The sequence below is a fragment of the Gopherus evgoodei genome, chromosome 10, assembly GCF_007399415.2.
Source record: "Gopherus evgoodei ecotype Sinaloan lineage chromosome 10, rGopEvg1_v1.p, whole genome shotgun sequence".
Taxonomy (NCBI): domain Eukaryota; kingdom Metazoa; phylum Chordata; order Testudines; family Testudinidae; genus Gopherus; species Gopherus evgoodei.
In genome coordinates this window covers 19,681,799-19,700,967 of record NC_044331.1, presented here as the reverse complement: position 1 = coordinate 19,700,967, position 19,169 = coordinate 19,681,799, and the positions used below count along the sequence as shown (strand labels likewise).

General features: G+C 40.3%; 1 protein-coding gene across 6 annotated transcripts in view; it reads left to right on the top strand.

The window, feature by feature from the left end:
• Positions 1-19,169, top strand: part of TRPM7 (transient receptor potential cation channel subfamily M member 7) — a 125,314-nt gene that overhangs the window by 48,924 nt on the left and 57,221 nt on the right. For all 6 annotated transcript variants that reach the window (XR_004002444.1, XR_004002445.1, XM_030578849.1 and 3 more), the window contains exons 4-13: positions 4,654-4,852; positions 5,925-6,138; positions 6,667-6,791; positions 8,108-8,279; positions 10,923-11,097; positions 12,249-12,372; positions 13,063-13,135; positions 13,496-13,596; positions 14,370-14,504; positions 16,038-16,091. Coding sequence is in view for 4 of the 6 variants with exons in the window: in XM_030578849.1 (XP_030434709.1) it covers positions 4,654-4,852; positions 5,925-6,138; positions 6,667-6,791; positions 8,108-8,279; positions 10,923-11,097; positions 12,249-12,372; positions 13,063-13,135; positions 13,496-13,596; positions 14,370-14,504; positions 16,038-16,091 (1,372 nt within the window). In the remaining 2 variants the exon portion in view is untranslated. The remainder of the gene's footprint in view (positions 1-4,653; positions 4,853-5,924; positions 6,139-6,666; positions 6,792-8,107; positions 8,280-10,922; positions 11,098-12,248; positions 12,373-13,062; positions 13,136-13,495; positions 13,597-14,369; positions 14,505-16,037; positions 16,092-19,169) is intronic.

Sequence of the window (19,169 nt, the reverse complement as noted above, 5' to 3'; positions counted from 1 at the left end):
ATGTTCTGCTCCTTCCAAGGTGTCTCCCAGGGATCATTCTCGGACGCTTTCCTGATGCCGTGGAAGAGCCAACTCCTTTATGCCTTCCCACCATTTCCACTGGTTCACAACGTCCTGCTAAAACTCCGCAGGGACAGAGCGCGCCTCATCATGATCGTTCCAGCGTGGTCCAGGCAGCACTGGTACACCACGTTGCTTGACCTGTCGATAGCCAACCCAATTACTCTGCCACTCCACCCAGACCTCATAACTGAGGACCACAGCAGACTTCGCCACCCGGACCTGCAGACCCTTCACCTCACGGCTTGGCTGCTGCATGGCTAAACCAGTCAGAGTTATGTTGCTCTGCATCAGTACGACAAGTTCTCCTGGGTAGCAGAAAACCTTCCACCCGGTCAACATATCTGGCCAAGTGGAAGCATTTCTCCTGCTGGTGCGAAACGCATAATCTTACTCCCACTGAGGTCTCGATCCCCTCTATTTTGGACTGGTCTCTCAAACAGCAGGGCCTAGCAGTATCATCGCTGAGGGTACACTTGGCAGCCATCTCTACCTTTACCCAGGGGAAGGTGGCCGTTCCGTGTTCTCACACCCTATTGCTTCAAGGTTCCTCAATGGCCTGAAGCGCTTATACCCCCAAGTACGCTGCCCAGCCCCGACCTGGGACCTCGACCTGGGACCTCAACCTGGTTTTAACCAGACTTATGTTTCCCCCATTCGAGGTGTTAGCAACCTGCTTGCTACTTTACCTGTCTTGGAAGACAGCTTTCCTCATAGTCATTACATCGGCCAGACGAGTCTCCGAGTTTAGGGCTCTTACGGTGGATCCACCATACACTGTGTTCCACAAGGACAAGGTGCAGTTGCGACCACACCCGGCATTCCTCCCTAAGGTGGTTTTGGCCTTTCATGTTAACCAGGACATCTTTCTCCCGGTCTTCTTCCCGAAGCCACACTCATCGCGACAGGAGCAACAATTGCACTCCCTGAACGTCCGTAGAGCGCTCACATTTTATATTGAGCGGACAAAACCTTTCGGAAAACACCCCAACTCTTTGTCGCGGTAGCAGACTGAATGAAAGGCTTAACTGTTTCCTCTCAGAGGATCTCATCTTGGGTGACGGCGTGCATCCGCACTTGTTATGATTTGGCTCATATTTCCCCAAGCCACATCACCACGCATTTTACCAGGGCTCATGCTTCATCTGCCGCCTTCCTGGCTCGTGTACCTATCCAGGAGATATGTCACACAGCTATCTGGTCTTCGGTCCACATCTTTGCTTCACGTTATGCTCTGGTTCAACAGTCCAGAGATGATGCAGCCTTTGGCTCAGCAGTTTTACATTCTGCAACATCTCGCTCCGACCCCACCGCCTAGGTGAGGCTTGGGAATCACCTAATTGGAATCGATATGAGCAAGCACTCGAAGAAGAAAAGACGGTTACTCACCTTTGTAACTGTTGTTCTTCGAGATGTGTTGCTCATATCCATTCCAAACCTGCCCTCCTTCCCCACTGTCGGAGTAGCCGGCAAGAAGGAACTGAGGGGCGGTTGGGTCGGCAGGGGTATATATCCGGCGCCACTCTAGGGGTGCCCAGCCGACCCACCGAGTGTTGCTAGGGTAGAACTCTTCCGACGAATGTGCACGCGGCGCGCGCGCACCTAATTGGAATGGATATGAGCAACACATCTCGAAGAACAAGAGTTACAAAGGTGAGTAACTGTCTTTTTTTAAATAGCTGAAATCATGAAATTTATTATTTTTAAAATCCTATGACTCTGAAATTGACCAAAATGGAGCGTGAATTTGGTAGGGCCCTAACTATGGGGTAGTTGTATAAAATTTCACTAAAACATTATTAAGGTTGGAAAGTCAAACCCTCAATGGTTAGGGAATACCAGAATTAAAGCCACTGTATGCATATGCATTATGATGCAGTCTTTAATTACATGATCATATTTATTTATTTTTCCCTTTCTCATTCAGTGTACACAATGGATTGTGCTCACTTTATGAGCAGCTAATTGATATTTTGTTCAGTCTTTGTTGCTCAACGTGTGGCCTCAACCCTCTTTACTATTATATGTTGTTATATTGGAATTGGAAAAGGTTCAAAAAAGGGCAACAAAAATGATGAGTGATATGAAACGGCTGCCATGTGAGTAGAGATTGATAAAACTGCGACTTTTCAGCTTGGAAAAGAAACATTTAAGGGGGGATATGATTAAGGTCTATAAAATAATGACTGGTGCGGAGAAAGTAAATAAGGAAGTGTTATTTACTCCTCATAACACAAGAACTAGGGGGTCACCAAATGAAATTAATAGGCAGCAGGGATGGATCACTTGATGATTACCTGTTCTGTCATTTTCTGTTGGGCATCTGGCATTGGCCATTGTCAGAAGACAGGATACTGCGCTAGATGGATCTTTCATCTGACCGAGTATGACTGTTATTATGTTACAACATGCTATTCGAACCCTTCTCTGAAAACAGAAGTATTAATTTCCTCATGGGCTCTTCTATGGTGCTCATCACTAGTGTCTGAGTGCTTCAAGGGTGTTAATTTCTTTTTGCAACCCCCCTGTGAGGTCAGGTGGTGGTATTTCCATTTTCAGTGGGGAGCTGAAGCACAGAGAACAAGGTGAAAAGCTTTCACTAAGCCTTGGTGACAAAGTTGAGATGACTAGGACCTGAAATTTTTTTTATTTTTTTTTTTTTGTTCAGAGCAGTTACCATTAGATAGCATTGTACGTTGAAAGCACAAATCCCATTGACTTCAGTTGCAGCTGTGAGTGCTCAGCACTTCCGCAGATTAGACATCAGGGTATCAAATCAGGTACCCAGAAAATGAGGAACACACCATTAGTGGCCACCCATGAAAAGTTTTGTTCAAGCAACTTGAATAGCATCACATAAGAATACTGTGGAAGAGGCAGGGATAGAATCTAGTTTGCCAGGGCAGCATTCAATTGGCTTAATCTTGAGGCCATCCTCTGTCTTCCTACCATCCCCTGCCTCATTCAACTTCTGCCACAAATAAGGGTCCTAAAGACAACAGTCTCTTTCATTACACAGTCTGGTTCATTCCCAAAGCAGGTCTGTCCTGTGCACTGAATGAGGCAGGGGTCGTGTGGAAAAAAAGTAGTATGTGATTACATAATTAAAGACTCTGTCAAAATGCATACATACAAGCAGAGCTGTCCCTTGGGTAGGCGAATTGGGGCAACTGCGCCAGGCCACATGCTTTGGGAGGCCCTGCGGGCCGGTGCGATTGGCCAGCGTGGTTGGTCCCAGAGGAGACAGATCTGTCACTTCTGCCCCGGACCTCCCTAGGGATGGCCCTGCACACAAGGCAATCTTTATTTCTGGGATTTTCTGACTGTTGAATGCTTGACTTTGCAATCTTAACAATGTTCTTTTCACATAGTTTTTTGTGTGTAATTGCCTAGGTTTTGATAAAAGTGAACTAAAAAACCAAATTCCATGATGTGGTATTGTATTGAGACTGAAGTTTCATCAACAGGTTTGGAGCTTTTGGTTCCACAGCACAGAACTCTGCCATTTGAGTTAACATAGTAACAGAGAGCAGTAGTTGATTGATATTCTCTGTGGACGAGCACTGGAGGGGGATGAGATACCCACTTTGCCATTGGGTTTCACAGATATTTCCTGACAGCAGAGGAATGCTGAGACTTGGGAGTTTGGGGTTCCATTATTGGAAATGGTGGAGTCATTTTGGCTGAATCTTTCAGCTGGCATGTAAAATTTCAGTCCAAATGGTTAATGTGGCAAAGATATAGGCAACTGGAAACAGGGTCTTATAATGGAAAGTGTTGGGCAACCTTAATAATGGGCAGCGCTGCCAGCCCTACCTATAATGCTTAGGAAAAAGTAACTTAAATAATCAAACCTTTCTGGACACTGAGTAGCCAGCAGACTAGCAATGTGTTTTGGCTTCCAATTCACTGCACTCTTCAGCTTTGAATAAGAGCCATCAGTATTTGACATAATTATGAATCATCTGTATAACTTTGCTCTGAATGTTATGGGAACTTTTGTCTTTGGAAAGCTAAAGAAAATAAGTGGGGAATTAGTACTAAGTGCCAAAATATCTTGCCAGGTTTGATTACATCAGCCTGACAGTCTTTTGATAGGAGTTACTCATCCAAAGGTTTTCCTGTACTTTATCGTTCTGCACTATAGACCTTAAGAGTGGCACAGCTGTACCGCTGCAGCTGTACCACTGTAAGGTCTCTAGTGTAGTGGCTCTATGCTGTCGGGAGAGAGTTCTCCTGCCAGCATAATTAAACCATCCCAAACGGTACCTATGTCGGTGGGAGATGCTGTCCCACCGACATAGCGGTGTTCACAATGGCACTTCTGTCAATGAAATGTTTGTTGGTTGGGACGTGCTTTCTTCACACTCCGATCAACAGAAGTTTTACTGACAATCGTGCTAATGTAGATATAACCCTAGAAAGGTATAACTGAGGTTCAGATAGTTCATTTATAGGCATGGACATTCTAACTTTTTCCCACTAACTCTGCTGTAAAAAGATTTGTCCCCTTTAATTACTCCATGCATCCAAGTACAATGAGATTAATGACTACAAATGTAAAAATTAAATGTAGTATATAATCGTGTACAGGTGCTGCTGTGGTCGCTTGGTCAGGCAACATGCTTGCTTTACTGCAAGTCTTGCCATGAAATATACAGATGTCAAACTGAGTGAAAATTTTAATCAAGAAATAGAAGATTGGTCAGTGGAAAAACACACAGAACAGAGTTCAACTGATGCTTATGGTGTCATTAACTTTCAAGGTGGCTCTCATTCGTGCAGAGCAAAGGTATGTACAAAAGACTTTTTCACCTTCCCTTGACCCATTGGCAAAGATGTTTGGATACTCCATTTAAATCTTGAAATGAAAGATTTGGCAAGAAGATGAAATGCCTATTCCTGTGTTATGAGATAGTTGCCTCCCTGCTATCAGTAGGAGTCCTGTTATCCCAGATTTTGACTTCTTTAGTCCAGTGGTGTTCTGCTAAATTTATTCTGTTAATGCTTGTGCTGGATTGAAAGTCATGGAGACTGAAGTACTCCATTTGCCCACAGAAACAGCTACAGCATGGATAACAGCACTGCAAGTTTCCCTCTCCCTGGCTTGCAGTGTATCTCAACTCTGTCCTGGAGGAACCACTTCTAGGAGTGGAAAAAATAGTTCAGTCTCCATGTCCTTTCGTTATTTGGCACCTGTGCTGAGACTGCCAACTAATTAGTACCAATTGTGGTGATGGTGGTGTTAGTGTGGACCCCCGCCATCTGGGAACTAGTCTGAGTAAGGTTTCACTTCTGCCCATTTGCCCCCTCTTCCCTGTATGGCCTATGTTAGGGACGTAGCATCATTCTTAACTCCATTACCCCCACCTCCTCTCTGGAGGAGGTGGGCATAATGGGACGGGAGGCAAGAGGGGAGAGAATGGTTGTATGTTTCTTTTCACAGTTGGAATATCTTTTTACAGGGGATATACAGACAGAAAATACACTCAGCCTCAGCAATTGAACTGGTCATATTTTGGCAATATTCTAGATTTTCATTAATATCCTCAAGTTTAGAAATGCTCATGAAATTGTCGCAAAAGTTTTGTAGAACACAGTGTTATTGTGATGGGCCTACATGTAACCTACCTACAGCTTTCGTAGGTGCTTCAAAATCTTATTGCCATTGTCTACTTGAATTTTTTGAGAACCTGCAAATACTTGTACCAGTTCTTATTATCCATTGTTCATAAAGTATGACAGATGCATATTTTTCAGTGTTCAGTAGTATTTCTTCTCATGGATCTTCCTTATCAATTATGTAATGATTTATTATAGGAACTTACTAACCCTCACAACTTTTTTTTTTTTTTTGGTCGTAGTATGTGCGATTGTCATATGACACTAAGCCTGAAGCCATTCTACAACTTCTTCTTAAAGAATGGCAAATGGAGCTGCCCAGACTTGTTATCTCTGTACATGGGGGGATGCAGAAATTTGAACTTCATCCACGCATCAAACAATTGCTTGGCAAAGGTCTTATTAAAGCTGCAGTAACAACAGGTGCCTGGATTATAACTGGAGGAGTGAACACTGGTAAATAAATAAAGTATACATTTTATATAATATAAATCTTCAAATAACAGTACAGACTCGTGCACAGTTTACCCACATTCTAGTTCTTAAATAAAGGTAAGCAGATTCCAAAATGACTGTCTAGTCGGAGGAACAAAACATTTGTATCTCTAAAATACTGTCTGAAGTTTGACTGACCTTCAGTTAAACAAATGAATGTTTATGAATTTTATCTTGAGCATATGAACTTAAATCTTGTGATATTATGTAATATAGAACATGTAAATTGTGCAAAAAGTGTATGTTGCCTCAAGATATGCTGTATTATAGTGCGACTTGTCAGTGTAGAAGACTGGCTGGCATATATGTTGTAAAGTTACTAGAAATTCTCAGTACTCTGTTACTGTTAATGTATGTTTTGTGCACAGTAGGTCTTCCTTTATGCTGTCAACTAAAGGAGTTCTCTAATCTTCACAGTAATTGGGGAGGTTAATACATTAATAGGATGTAGTTTCAATATACAGAATGTTTTTTCTTGTGTATGAACAGGTGTTGCAAAACATGTTGGTGATGCCCTGAGAGAACATGCTTCCAGATCATCTCGAAAGATTTGCACTATTGGGATAGCTCCATGGGGAGTGATTGAAAACAGAAATGACCTTGTTGGAAGAGATGTAAGAATGGGCTTATCCAGTTGAAATAACTTTTAACTGTGTGATCTTTTGTATTTGTGTTTTCATAATCTGCTCAGGTTTGCAGTCTCACTGCCTTTTATGATACTGAGGTACTTTTGTCTTTGCTCTGGGAGATATAGGGACATCTGTTCTGATTTACAGAGGAGTACTGCTGTAAGAAATTATGAAATGCTAATTCAATAGAGTAGACTGTTGTACACTTGTGTGGCCCCAAAGAGCAGGTTAGAGTAGCTACAGAATTTCCAGAAAACTTACTCTGTAATCTGAGAACAAGCATAAGAAATTATAAGTCCTTGGAAAGGTTTCTAAAAAGCTACAAAACCTGACAATACCGGAGTGGGAGATGTTCAAAAGTAGCAAAGAGAGATAAGAGCACAAGTCCCATGGAAAGTAAATGAAACGTGTCTTCCTAAACTCTTTAGGGATTTTTTCAAGTATCTAGGGATTTAGAGTTGGACTCTCCATATCTTTTAATTAGGGAGCAAAGTGGACTTAAAGCAGTGGGAAATGGCCAGCCCTATCCATGTGGGGGAACTCTCTACTGGCAGAGGTGGCTCTTCTGCCTCTCTTACTAGCTGCCCACCTCACACTTGGTACAGGATTCGATGGGGAATGGACATAGCAAAGCAGAGCACCCTTTTGGCTGATCCTCTCCCTGGCATAAACTAGTTCCTTGCAGCTCTAGCTTGGACCAGGGCCATGCACTCAGGATTTAAAGAGGGAGCCACTCCCTGATTAGAGCTCTCCACCCCCTCCATTGCTTGAGTAGAGTTTTGGCAGGATGGAGAATGAGTTATGCAGAATGAAAGTTCTTTCTCCCCCTTCATAACTGCATAATCACCGTACACTATTGTAACTTTAAGTGGAAAGTTAGACAATGCGTAAACTACTTCTTAAAATTGTCCTCCTACATCTTGAGACTCAACTCTAAAAATGATATTTCAATTTGTCTGCAGCTATAACACAGAGAGCTTGGTAGATGTCTTCATGGATTGAGGCATATACTTTTGCTGTCTGTTTTGTTCTTTTCTGTAGTCAGGGTTTTAATTTGCTAGAGGCCTCCTCTCTATAGCACTTTAGAGAAGAATTATTGTGTTGTACAATAATCCACTTTCCTGCAAGAATGCAACCTATAGGCAGAGCTGCTGGGTGAAGACATGTGTGCTGGCAGGTATCATTTTAGGTCTGCTGGCTTTCAGTGGTGTCCCTTTTACTTTTAACCAGACCAAATAGCTAAAATTGTGGTGATCAGTCTGGCACTTGGCAAATAATGCCTGTTGTATGTTATTTTTTAGGTTGTTGCTCCATATCAAACTCTGTTAAACCCTCTAAGTAAACTAAATGTCCTAAATAATCTCCATTCCCATTTCATACTGGTGGATGATGGAACAGTTGGAAAGTATGGAGCAGAAGTTAACTTGCGAAGAGAACTGGAAAAAACTATCAATTTGCAGCGGATCCATGCAAGTAAGCGATCATAATGTCCTGGCAATGACTAACGTTGCTCTGTTCTATTAAAAAATATTACATGCATACAAACTATGGTTTAAAAAAAACCCCACATTTATTAGGGTTGTGAAGTGAAGCTCTCACAAGTTAGGAAATGTCAGAATCCAGGGTGGCTTACTACTGTAATGTCTCATTCCTGCGGGTTTTTTCCTGACTGCTCTGCTTTAAACTAAACCAACATAAAGTAGAACCTCAGTTACAAATACCTTGGGAATGGAGATTGTTCATAACTCTGAAATGTTCATAACTCTGAACAAAATTTTCTTTCAAAAGTTTACAACTAAACATTGACTTAATACAGCTTTGACACTTAACTATGCAGAAAAAATGCTGCTTTCCCTTTATTTTTAGTAGTTTACCTTTAACACGGTACAGTTCTGCATTTGCTTTTGCTTTTTCTCTGCTGCTGCCTGATTGTGTGCTTCTGGTTCCAAATGAGGTGTGTGGTTGACTGGTCAGTTCGAAACTCTGGTGCTCATAACTCTGAGGTTCTACTGTATTCATATAGTAAACATCCCAATAGTTAGGTCAACATACAATATTCATAAATTAAAATATTTCCAAATCGGTAACAAACTGCTAATTTTTGGTGTCTGGTTTGAGGCATTTAGGACCTGATTTTCTGGAATACATAACACAATCCCCACTGATTTCACTTGTAGTTGTGAGTGCCCTGCCTCTGCAAATCAGACTGCAGAATCTCAAGTCATGCATCCAGAAAATTAGAAACACACCGTCACACACACAGCCCATCTGTACAAAATTTCAAGTCTGCTTCCTAAGTATGGAGACGTTAAAGCGTTTTAAAGAAAAGGCTGTTAGAAATGGCTGAACTCTTTGGGCTGAAATACCCTCTTCTCTTCCCACCACCCCAATCATCATTCTGAGGTGGACACCTGGCATAGAACATTTTAGCTCAAAGAGTTTAAGTTAGGCAAAGGTATAAGCAACTGCAAAAAAGGTTGTCCAACAATTTCCATTATAAGCCCCCAATAGGTGGTGCTGCCGCCAGTTCCATGTATAAAGAAACACCTGAGGCTAAGCTCCCCTCTTTAACTTTTCCTAAAATGTATCCTACTTCACAGCCATTACTGTGTCTGATAAATTGATCTAACTGAACCAAAGTGGACACAAGATCCCTCTTGAAGGAAACTTAAAGGTGCAAGAAAAACCGATATAACCAGTTTTAAACGATGTCCCCACACAGGAAAAGGCACCAGTTTAACAAAACTGTTTTTTAAACTGATCTGAGTTAAACCGGTGCAACTTGTGTGTGTGTGTGTGTAATCAAGCCCTGAATTTAAGCCACTTTCCAGAAACCCAGTTGCCCATGCAAAATCCATGTCTTGGCCTTTCCGGACATCGCTTCAGCTGCTGCCTTGAACCCTGGGCACTGCTTATGGATTCTTACTGACCCTGCTGCAGCTAGGAGGCTTCTTTCGTGGCCCTCCGGGGCTGGCACTAGCCACCAGCCAGTTCTAGAATTGGCAGTGTAGCATCACTAGATCAAGCCAGGATGTATCACTTTAGGCTTTGGAGTGACTAGGTCGTATGACTTGCCCCACAAGTACTGGTAGCCCTCACTGATCTGATTAGCCATCTCCTTTGAAGCTGATCACTTGTTTCATGGTAGGGGATGACTGGAAAATTTGAATTAAAGGTCACTGCCATTTGGGGGAAGGAAGCCCAGGCATTTTGCACTGATCTGCACTCTCCTGTATTAGATTAACATAACGGTATCTGTCCTTTAAGAATATTTCTGTAGTTAGTGCCTCATAATTAAGGCTAAGATTTAGTTATGGGTATTTTTAGTAAAAGTCATGGACAGGTCATGGGCAGTAAAAAAAAAAAATTCATGGCCCTTGACCTATCCATGACTTGTACTATAAATACTCCTGACTAAATCTTAGGTGCAGAAGTTATGGAGGTCTCAGAAAGTCATGTCATCTATGACTTCCATGACAGATTTGCAGCCCTACTCATAATCCTTAGTCACATGAAGACTGATCTGCACCATTGGTGATGGAACCATTACTGATAAGAATGTACTTGAAAGCCTTGAAAATGTTGTTCTGGTTTTTGACATTTTTCCCCCTCTGAAGAATTCTAGACAGTTCTTATGTCATGCCATATTCCTTACATATAATATAATGACAAAACAGTCCATACTTTATTAAAAACATAGTGCCTGTATTCATGTTACTAATCTTTTAAAAATTAGCTTGTTACAAAATATGCAATGTGCTTTTGTGATGTAGAAAAGGATTATGGTTCATCTTCTAATCTTATTGTTTTAACAAGTGGTGAAATATACTGTGAGGCAAGACTGTGGGCATTAATATGATGTGTTCATACACTGTGTAATTTGTTGTCTGTATATTCACATACAAATATCATAATGATCTCAACTGCTGTAGCAAAGCAATTTTATGTGAGATGTAGTAACTTTTTCCTGTTACTTGTTGACCTGAAGTAAACTTGGAAAAGCTTGCGTCACAGCATATTGGTAACGCTTAGATCAAAGAACATGAATTTTTTTTTTAAAAGGAAGATTAATTTTGGCTTCAAAACTTTTATTTGATGTTTTTTACCTTTTTGTAGGAATTGGCCAGGGTGTCCCTGTGGTAGCACTGATATTTGAAGGTGGTCCCAATGTTATCCTCACAGTTTTGGAATACCTTCAAGAAAGTCCTCCTGTGCCAGTAGTAGTATGTGAGGGAACTGGGAGAGCAGCAGACATACTGGCATATGTTCATAAGCAAACAGAAGAGGGAGGGTAAGCCTACATATGATTAACACTTTGACTAATAGTGCTAGACTTGTTTGAAAGCACTTTCCATTAACAAACTTGTGTAGGAGCCTCGTGTTCATGAAAGTCAGAGGTTACAAGCAATAACTTCAATCATGCATTCTGTCCAAACTTCCCACACAGCTGTACCAATAAACCTCAATTCTGAGCTGCCATGCTGTTTTGTTTCTGGATTCCTTCTGAGCAGAGACTACCAGTCATGCCTGATTTTGTAAATTGTGTGGTGCTTTTGTAATGCTTCCAAGGGGACAGTAGGATGAAGTCCCCAAACTCATTTTTGCTTGTGACTGAAATCAGAACTGACCCAGAATTCTCAGACACAAGACTAATGTAGTCCCACTATGTTACCAAGCTACCTGAAAATACCACTTGAAAGTATTTTAGCTGTCAGACTTTTTCATTTAATGAGCTGTATGTATAGTAAGAGCTTGACTGAAGAGAGAGAGGAAATGATTCTGTATAAACTGTTTCTTTTGAAAACAAATATCACCTTAAAACTATTCTGATGGTGTGGGATATGGCTGCCTACTTGTGAATGATGTTTCATACAGGAAACACAATGCATTTGTGTTCCATGAGCCTCACTGGCTTCCAGTTAGTTTCCAGGTATACATAAACAGGACTCTGCATATTTAATGCTTTGTCAGAGACTGCCTTTTCTATTGTGATTCTGAGGCAGTAGAGATGAGCTGAGGTGCTAAAGCTAAGAGCCTGCTAGTTTTGATTGTGAAGAAGATAGGAGGCAGGACATACTCAGAGAGAGGGAGTTCGATTTTTGAGTTCACTTTTGTCCTGTTAATCTGCCAAAGCTCAGATTTTATCATCCGGTCATGCTACGCAGCCTAGCTGTTCTCTTAGGATTTTACTGGAGGTTATTGGGTGGTGGAGGTGCTGAGCTGGTTTCGGAGATTGTGGGGAAAGTCCTAGTTTGTATGGCCCTTAGGAAGAAGGGGGACTTACTTTAGTTTTGGACAATTGTTATAATTGTATTGGTAAAGCTCCTACCTGTACCCAGAGTTTTTGGATAGGAATGTTCTAGACCATTTGAAATATATTTATTGACTTGCTTACAGTTCATGTATAACAATATGGGCTTTTGGTTGTTTATGTAATCTTAGAAATATTCCTGATGGAGCAGAACCTGAAATCATTTCAACCATCAAAAAAACATTTAACTTCGGTCAGAGTGAGGCAGTTCATCTGTTTCAGACGTTGTTGGAATGCATGAAAAAAAAAGAACTTGTAAGTAGATTTCAGCAAAGGAAGCTTTTTATTTCAAGCATGTGTACATGTAAGATCTAAGTTTAGAATCTTCTCAGATTGTATCAATCAGGGTTTATCTTTATGGGATGGAATCTGAACAACTAGGGAAGATAGAATGGTCCCAAATAAAAATCAAACTCCAGTTTTCTTGTTTGTTTTTCTTACCTTTGGTCATGTGATTCTGCTTACTGTGATTACAGCTGATTATGTTATTTGGTCAGTATTATGGTAAAATATTTAGTCTTAGTGACCATGATTCAGGAAAGTATTCCCTAATCAGCAGGATAATTGAGCACATTCTTAATTTTAAGCACAAACATAAAGTCCTATTGAAGTCAATGGGATTTAGGCATTTTGCTTGTGGGGTGGTGTTTTGAAAACTGCTTAACTGCTTTACTGAATAGGATGGGTTTAAGTATATATTTAAGTATTTTTCTGAATCAGGGCAAGTAGTAGCATCCCAGACTCTAATCCCAATCTTGTGTCAGTATTTAAACACATGAGCTAACAAAGTTCTCATAAACTCAAACTGATTTTAGATTTTTATATTCTTTATGGTGAAAGGCTTATCCCTTGTGCTACAAAATATAGAGGAGATACTGTTTTTAAAAGTGAAATTGAATACTTATTTCAGTATTATGCTGGTTTTTTTTTAAAAAAATAAAACAGATTACCGTATTCCATATTGGGTCAGATGAACATCAAGATATTGATGTTGCAATACTTACAGCACTGCTAAAAGGTGAGGTTTTAAATTTAAGAGCATTTAATAACTCCAAAATGGCACATTAGTGATATGAGGGAAAATTTAACAGTTTATATAGTACAGTGATATTAATGTATTTTTTTGTTTAATTTTTTTCCAAAGTGAGTAATTGTTTTGTTACAGCTACTTACTTATGACATGGCTATATGGTGTTAAATAATAAAAAATATATTCTATATTTGTGTGTTTTCTTTGGGGTAAAAATATTTGTTTCAAAGAGTTTAGGGTGTCTTAGTGTGTAATATCCCACCTTAAAATTTGAAAACTTGTGAAATAAGGATTCATTTTATGAGCAACTTAAAGTATAAATGAACATTGTTTGTTTGTTTGATTTAGGTACAAATGCTTCTGCATTTGACCAGCTTGTCCTTACACTGGCGTGGGACCGAGTTGATATTGCCAAAAATCATGTTTTTGTTTATGGACAACAATGGCTGGTATGTAAATATTCTAGATTAAACATAGTGGTATTTTACAGGACAGAGGCTGAATTATTGCAAAGAATGAACTTTTTGATTGTGTAGAAATAGTAGAATACTGACATTTTTAGGAGATCAATTTCTGGACATTTAGTTGCTATGTTAGCTACTTCGTTTTTTACTTATCTAAAGTTATTGGATTTATTTTTTTATGTGCTAAATGTTCCAAGTACCAGGGAAAAAAATTTAGTACAAAAGATTAAAACTTAACTCTCCTTATTTATCAGGAGCTGTAACATCTAAAGATATCGCAACTCATTTGGCTTCTTCTGCTTTCATATTACATGATCGTATAAAGGTCTTTAAAAAGAAGCCAGTAGAACAGATTCTTGTTGCTGTCAGTTGGAAGAAACATACATTGGGTATTAAACAGCAGCGTCTTTCGTTTCTTGTATTGTCTGTGGCTTGTAAATTGGCTGGGTACTAAGGTTCAGATTTTGGTTTTCCTTTTTCCATTAATAAAATAACTTTACAGTACTTTGCAGTGAAAGCACAGGGACATTGTTGGAATTAATGGCAGTTCTGACCTTGTTTGTTTTCGAAGCTACTTGCTAAAAGTAGTTAAATATCCTCTCACTATTTCCTTGCTTACTTTATTGCTGTATATAAATGAGGCTGTGTTTTTAATTTAGTTCTGCTTGATAAGTCGAGGTACATTTATCTCAGTAATAGTCTTTGAATAAGTAATTAGTTTACCACCGTCTCCTCCCCTCCCTCTCCCCCCTCTTCAGGTTGGATCCCTGGAACAGGCTATGTTAGATGCCCTTGTGATGGATCGAGTTGCATTTGTGAAACTTCTTATTGAAAATGGAGTAAGCATGCACAAATTCCTTACAATTCCCAGGCTGGAAGAGCTTTACAACACAGTAAGTTAATAACAATTGTAGATAATGTTATATGCTTTATTCAGTTTATAAAGTCACAGCTGTAAACTTGTCATAATTAGAAACAATTGTAAAAATAGCTGGTAGAAAATTCCTGGTTTGTATACGTACTTATTTTTAAAGATTACCTAGAAACGTTGTTTTCATGAGCATTTATTCCAGTGGGTCTCAAACTTTTTTACTGGCGACCCCTTTCACAGAGCAAGCCTCTGAGTGCAACCCCTAATAAATTAAACACACTTTTTAAGTTTGGGGTGGAGGTTGACAGCTCACGACCCCCCATATAATAACCTCGTGATCCCCTGAGGGGTCCCAACCCCCAGTTTGAGAACCCCTGATTTATTCCATATTTTTAACTACTTTACTAGGAGATCATACAGAACAGTAGGTGCAACATATAAACAATGTTTATGCTTTTTAGCAGTTAATATGCTTTACTTCTTCAGAGTGTTTTTTACAAACAGTGTGGTAACTATATGACAGTTACTTTTGGATCTTTCAAGGGAAATTAGAGGGTATAAATAATTTGAATTTGGTTTTAGAAAGCGCAAAAATAATCTTTTTCTGTAAGTGAGAGGTGTGGTCTAGTGATGGATTAAAGCAAAGGATTAGGAACTAGGAAACCAGGTTCTATACCCCATTCTGTAAGTAATTTTGTTTTATTTTTTGGACAGATCAATTTGTCTGTCTGTCTGTCTGTCTGTCCCCAGTTTCCTCATCTATAAAATGTGTACAATATTTATCTTTAGAAAGCACTCTCAAAGTAAAAGATATTATATAAAGGCAGTATACTATTGCCATATGTAAATAAATGGTTAACGATTAATATTTTTTTAAGTGTTTAAATATTTAATATATAGCATTTCACACTTAAGTGAATTGTATAGAGATGATTTCATATACTGCTGATGTACAGCCACTTCTGGGATGGACCATGGCAAATGTTTTAACAACAACACTACATGGCTGTTTAGAAAATGAAGACTATTTTATCAAAGTAAAAACTACTTTTACTTAGTAAAGAATTTCTCATGTGGTAAGTTACTCAGTTGTTTTCATTTTTAAATTCTGTAAACATGACTGGAATTGATTTCTGTGGTTTAAAAGAACTAAAAAGTAAAATGATACATAAAATTTAATGTGGTGTTCCATTCTGTTTGTGTGAGACGAGCTACAGTACATTGACCTGATCTCTCTCTCTCTCTCACACACTCACACTCACACTCACACACACACTCACTCACTCACTCATGTCTGATCTCAGGGTTACAAGATCAGAAAGGAAAACCAAAAACAAAGGGGAAATGCTTAGCACATAGTATTGCTAGGTGGTGGAATATTTGTATCTGACGGTTGCTCGCAGTTTAAAGAGAGAACATCTTTCATTAAGGTCAATATGCAAATATAAAGTTTTTGCTTTTGCTTCCATGTTCTCATGTCAGTGATGCGTATTTAAGATCACTTATAATTTAACTGTCCAAAATTCTGTGTTTTCTTTTCTTTGTGTGTGTAAAGAAACAAGGCCCAACTAACCCAACACTCTTTCACCTTGTTCGGGATGTCAAACAGGTATGCTTTAAACTTGTATCAAACAACTATGAAATAAGATGTTTTGCTAGCAATTTAAGTCTTAGTGTATTAGACTGTTAGGGTTATTTTAATATCAACAACAGTTAGCCAGTTCTAATTTTATTAATTAATATGAGTTTCTTAAACCCAGATTTTGAAAGAGCACCTCATACAGTCAGGTAGGATGGGAGAATTGATTCTGAGAAGTAGATAATATTACTGTGGCCATACTAAAAGCATTTTCACAACAGTTTTGGAAGGATGATCTGTGGTGATAAGTTAGTAGGTGTGTACCTATAATTAAAGATCAAGGGTAAAATTTTCAAAAGCATTTTTTAAAGTAAAAATCAGTGGGATAATAAAATTTTCGTCCAAGTAAAACTCCAGATCCACAGGCCTTATGCCATGTGGTCATTGTATTAAGACTTAAGACTCGCCTGCTGTTACAGACCCTATGCCACCAGCACTCCCAGCTATCTCCGTGACACCACTGATTTTCTGAGGAAACTACAATGCATTGGTGACCTTCCAGAAAACACCATCGTAGCCACCATGGATCCCACACACAGATAGAATACAAGCTGTCAGGAACAGTATCCCTGATGATGCCACAGCACAACTGGTGGCTGAGCTCTGTGCCTTTATCCTCACACACAACTATTTCAAATTTGATGACAGTATATATCTCCAGATCAGCGGCACCGCTATGGGCACCCGCATGGCCCCACAATATGCCAATATTTTTATGGCCAACCTGGAACAACGCTTCATCAGCTCTCATCCACTCACGCCCCTTCTCTACCTATGCTACATTGATGACATCTTCATCATCTGGACCCATGAGCAGGAGACTCTGGAAAAATTCCACCACGATTTCAACAGCTTCCACCCCACCATCAGCCTCCGTCTGGACCAATCTACACAGGAGGTCCACTTCCTAGACACCACGGTGCAAATAAGTGATGGTCACATTAACACCAGCCTATACAGAAAACCTACCGACCACTATGCCTACTTTCATGCCTCCAGCTTCCATCCCGGGCACACCACACGATCCATTGTCTACAGCCAAGCACTGAGGTACAACCGCTTCTGCTCTGACCCCTCAGACAGAGACCAACACCTACAAAATCTCCACCAAGCATTCTCAAAACTACAATACCTGCACGAGGAAATAAGGAAACAGATCAACAGAGCCAGACGTGTACCCAGAAGCCTCCTCCTGCAAGACAAACCCAAGAAAGAAACCAACAGGACTCCACTGGCCATCACATACAGTCTCCAGCTAAAACCCCTCCAACGCATCATCAGGGATCTACAACCCATCCTGGACAATGATCCTACACTTTTACAGGCCTTGGGTGGCAGGCCAGTCCTCGCCCACAGACAACCTGCCAATCTGAAACATATTCTCACCAGTAACTGCACACTGCACCATAATAACTCTAGCTCAGGAACCAATCCATGCAACAAACCTCGATGCCAACTCTGCCCACCTATCTACACCAGCGACATCATCACAGGACTTAACCAGATCAGCCACACCATCACCGGTTCATTCACCTGCACATCCACCAATGTAATATATACCATTATATGCCAGCAATGCCCCTCTGCTATGTACATTGGACAAACTGGACAGTCTCTACAGAAAAGGATAAATGGACACAAATCAGATATTAGGAATGGCAATATACAAAAACCTGTAGGAGAACACTTCAACCTCTCTTGCCACACTATAGCAGACCTTAAGGTGGCCATCCTACAGCCAAAAAACTTCAGGACCAGACTTCAAAGAAAAACTGCTGAGCTTCAGTTCATCTGCAAATTTGACACCATCAGCTCAGGATTAAACAAAGACTGTGAATGGCTTGCCAACTACAAAGCCAGGTTCTCCTCCCTTGGTTTTCACACCTCAACTGCTAGAACAGGGCCTCATCCTCCCTGACTGAACTAACCTCGTTGTATCTAGCTTGCTTGCATATATATACCTACCCCTGAAATTTCCACTACATGCATCCGACTAAGTGGGTATTCACCCATGAAAGCTCATGCTCCAAAACGTCTGTTAGTCTATAATGTGCCACAGGATTCTTTGCTGCTTTTACAGCAGCAGTAGTGGCTGAAATGATATTCTAGAGCTATATTCAAAGGAAAATGGATGAGGATCATCCTCGTCAGTTACCTTCTTCAGCCATCTCCTTGTTTAAAAGAGTTTTGAGCCTGATGAAAGAGGAAACTGAAATAGGATTAGTTTTTTGTTTTGTAAGATTCTGTTCCCAAAAGAGAAGATACTAGTACTACAAACTATGTTAGTCAGCTTCCATTTGAAGTTAGTACCATCTTCAGAGAGTTTTGGGCAAAATAAGACTGACTGTTCCTTCTCTGTTACCGTTGGTATGTAATACTTTGTAGTGTCCAATTTTTCTTCCCTCAGAGATTGAATTACACCAATAGTTAAATAGGGCCCAGTCTTGTAAAATGTCTGGGAAAAACTCCATTGATCTCATTAAGAGTTCTGCATGCAGAGTCACTGTGTATTGGACCAGTAGTAAAGCTAGTATCCAAGGAGCATGTTCTATTAGGCAGAGCTCCCATTCTTCTTGTCAGATGTGGAGCTTGCCAACATCATTTGCAGCAGCCTCATCAGTGGAGTGCACTCCCTCAGACCACCATCAAATCTGGTCAGAGGGTAGTCATCAGTGATGTGTGACATTGTCTGTCTTTGGCCACAACTGCATGTGGGATCCTCTTGTTGGCCCCAGGTATGAAATCTGGCTGCACATTGACCCAGGTCTTTTGAAATCAGTACAGGACAGTCCATGAGCAGCGTGGAGATGAGTGTCTGATGTCAGCTGCAGTCCACTGGTTGGAACATTAGTTTCACAGAGAAATCTGGACAGGGTAAATGGGCCCACACTGGTGCGTGAACAAGAAGTGTGCTCTTGGATGGTCAAAGAAATCTGTATGTAGTAGTAGGCTTGCCCTCATCTTCTCAACCATTCTGGCCATAGTATCCTCATGACGAATATGTGGGGGAGTGACGTTGCTTAACACAGGGAGCCATGGTACTGGTGT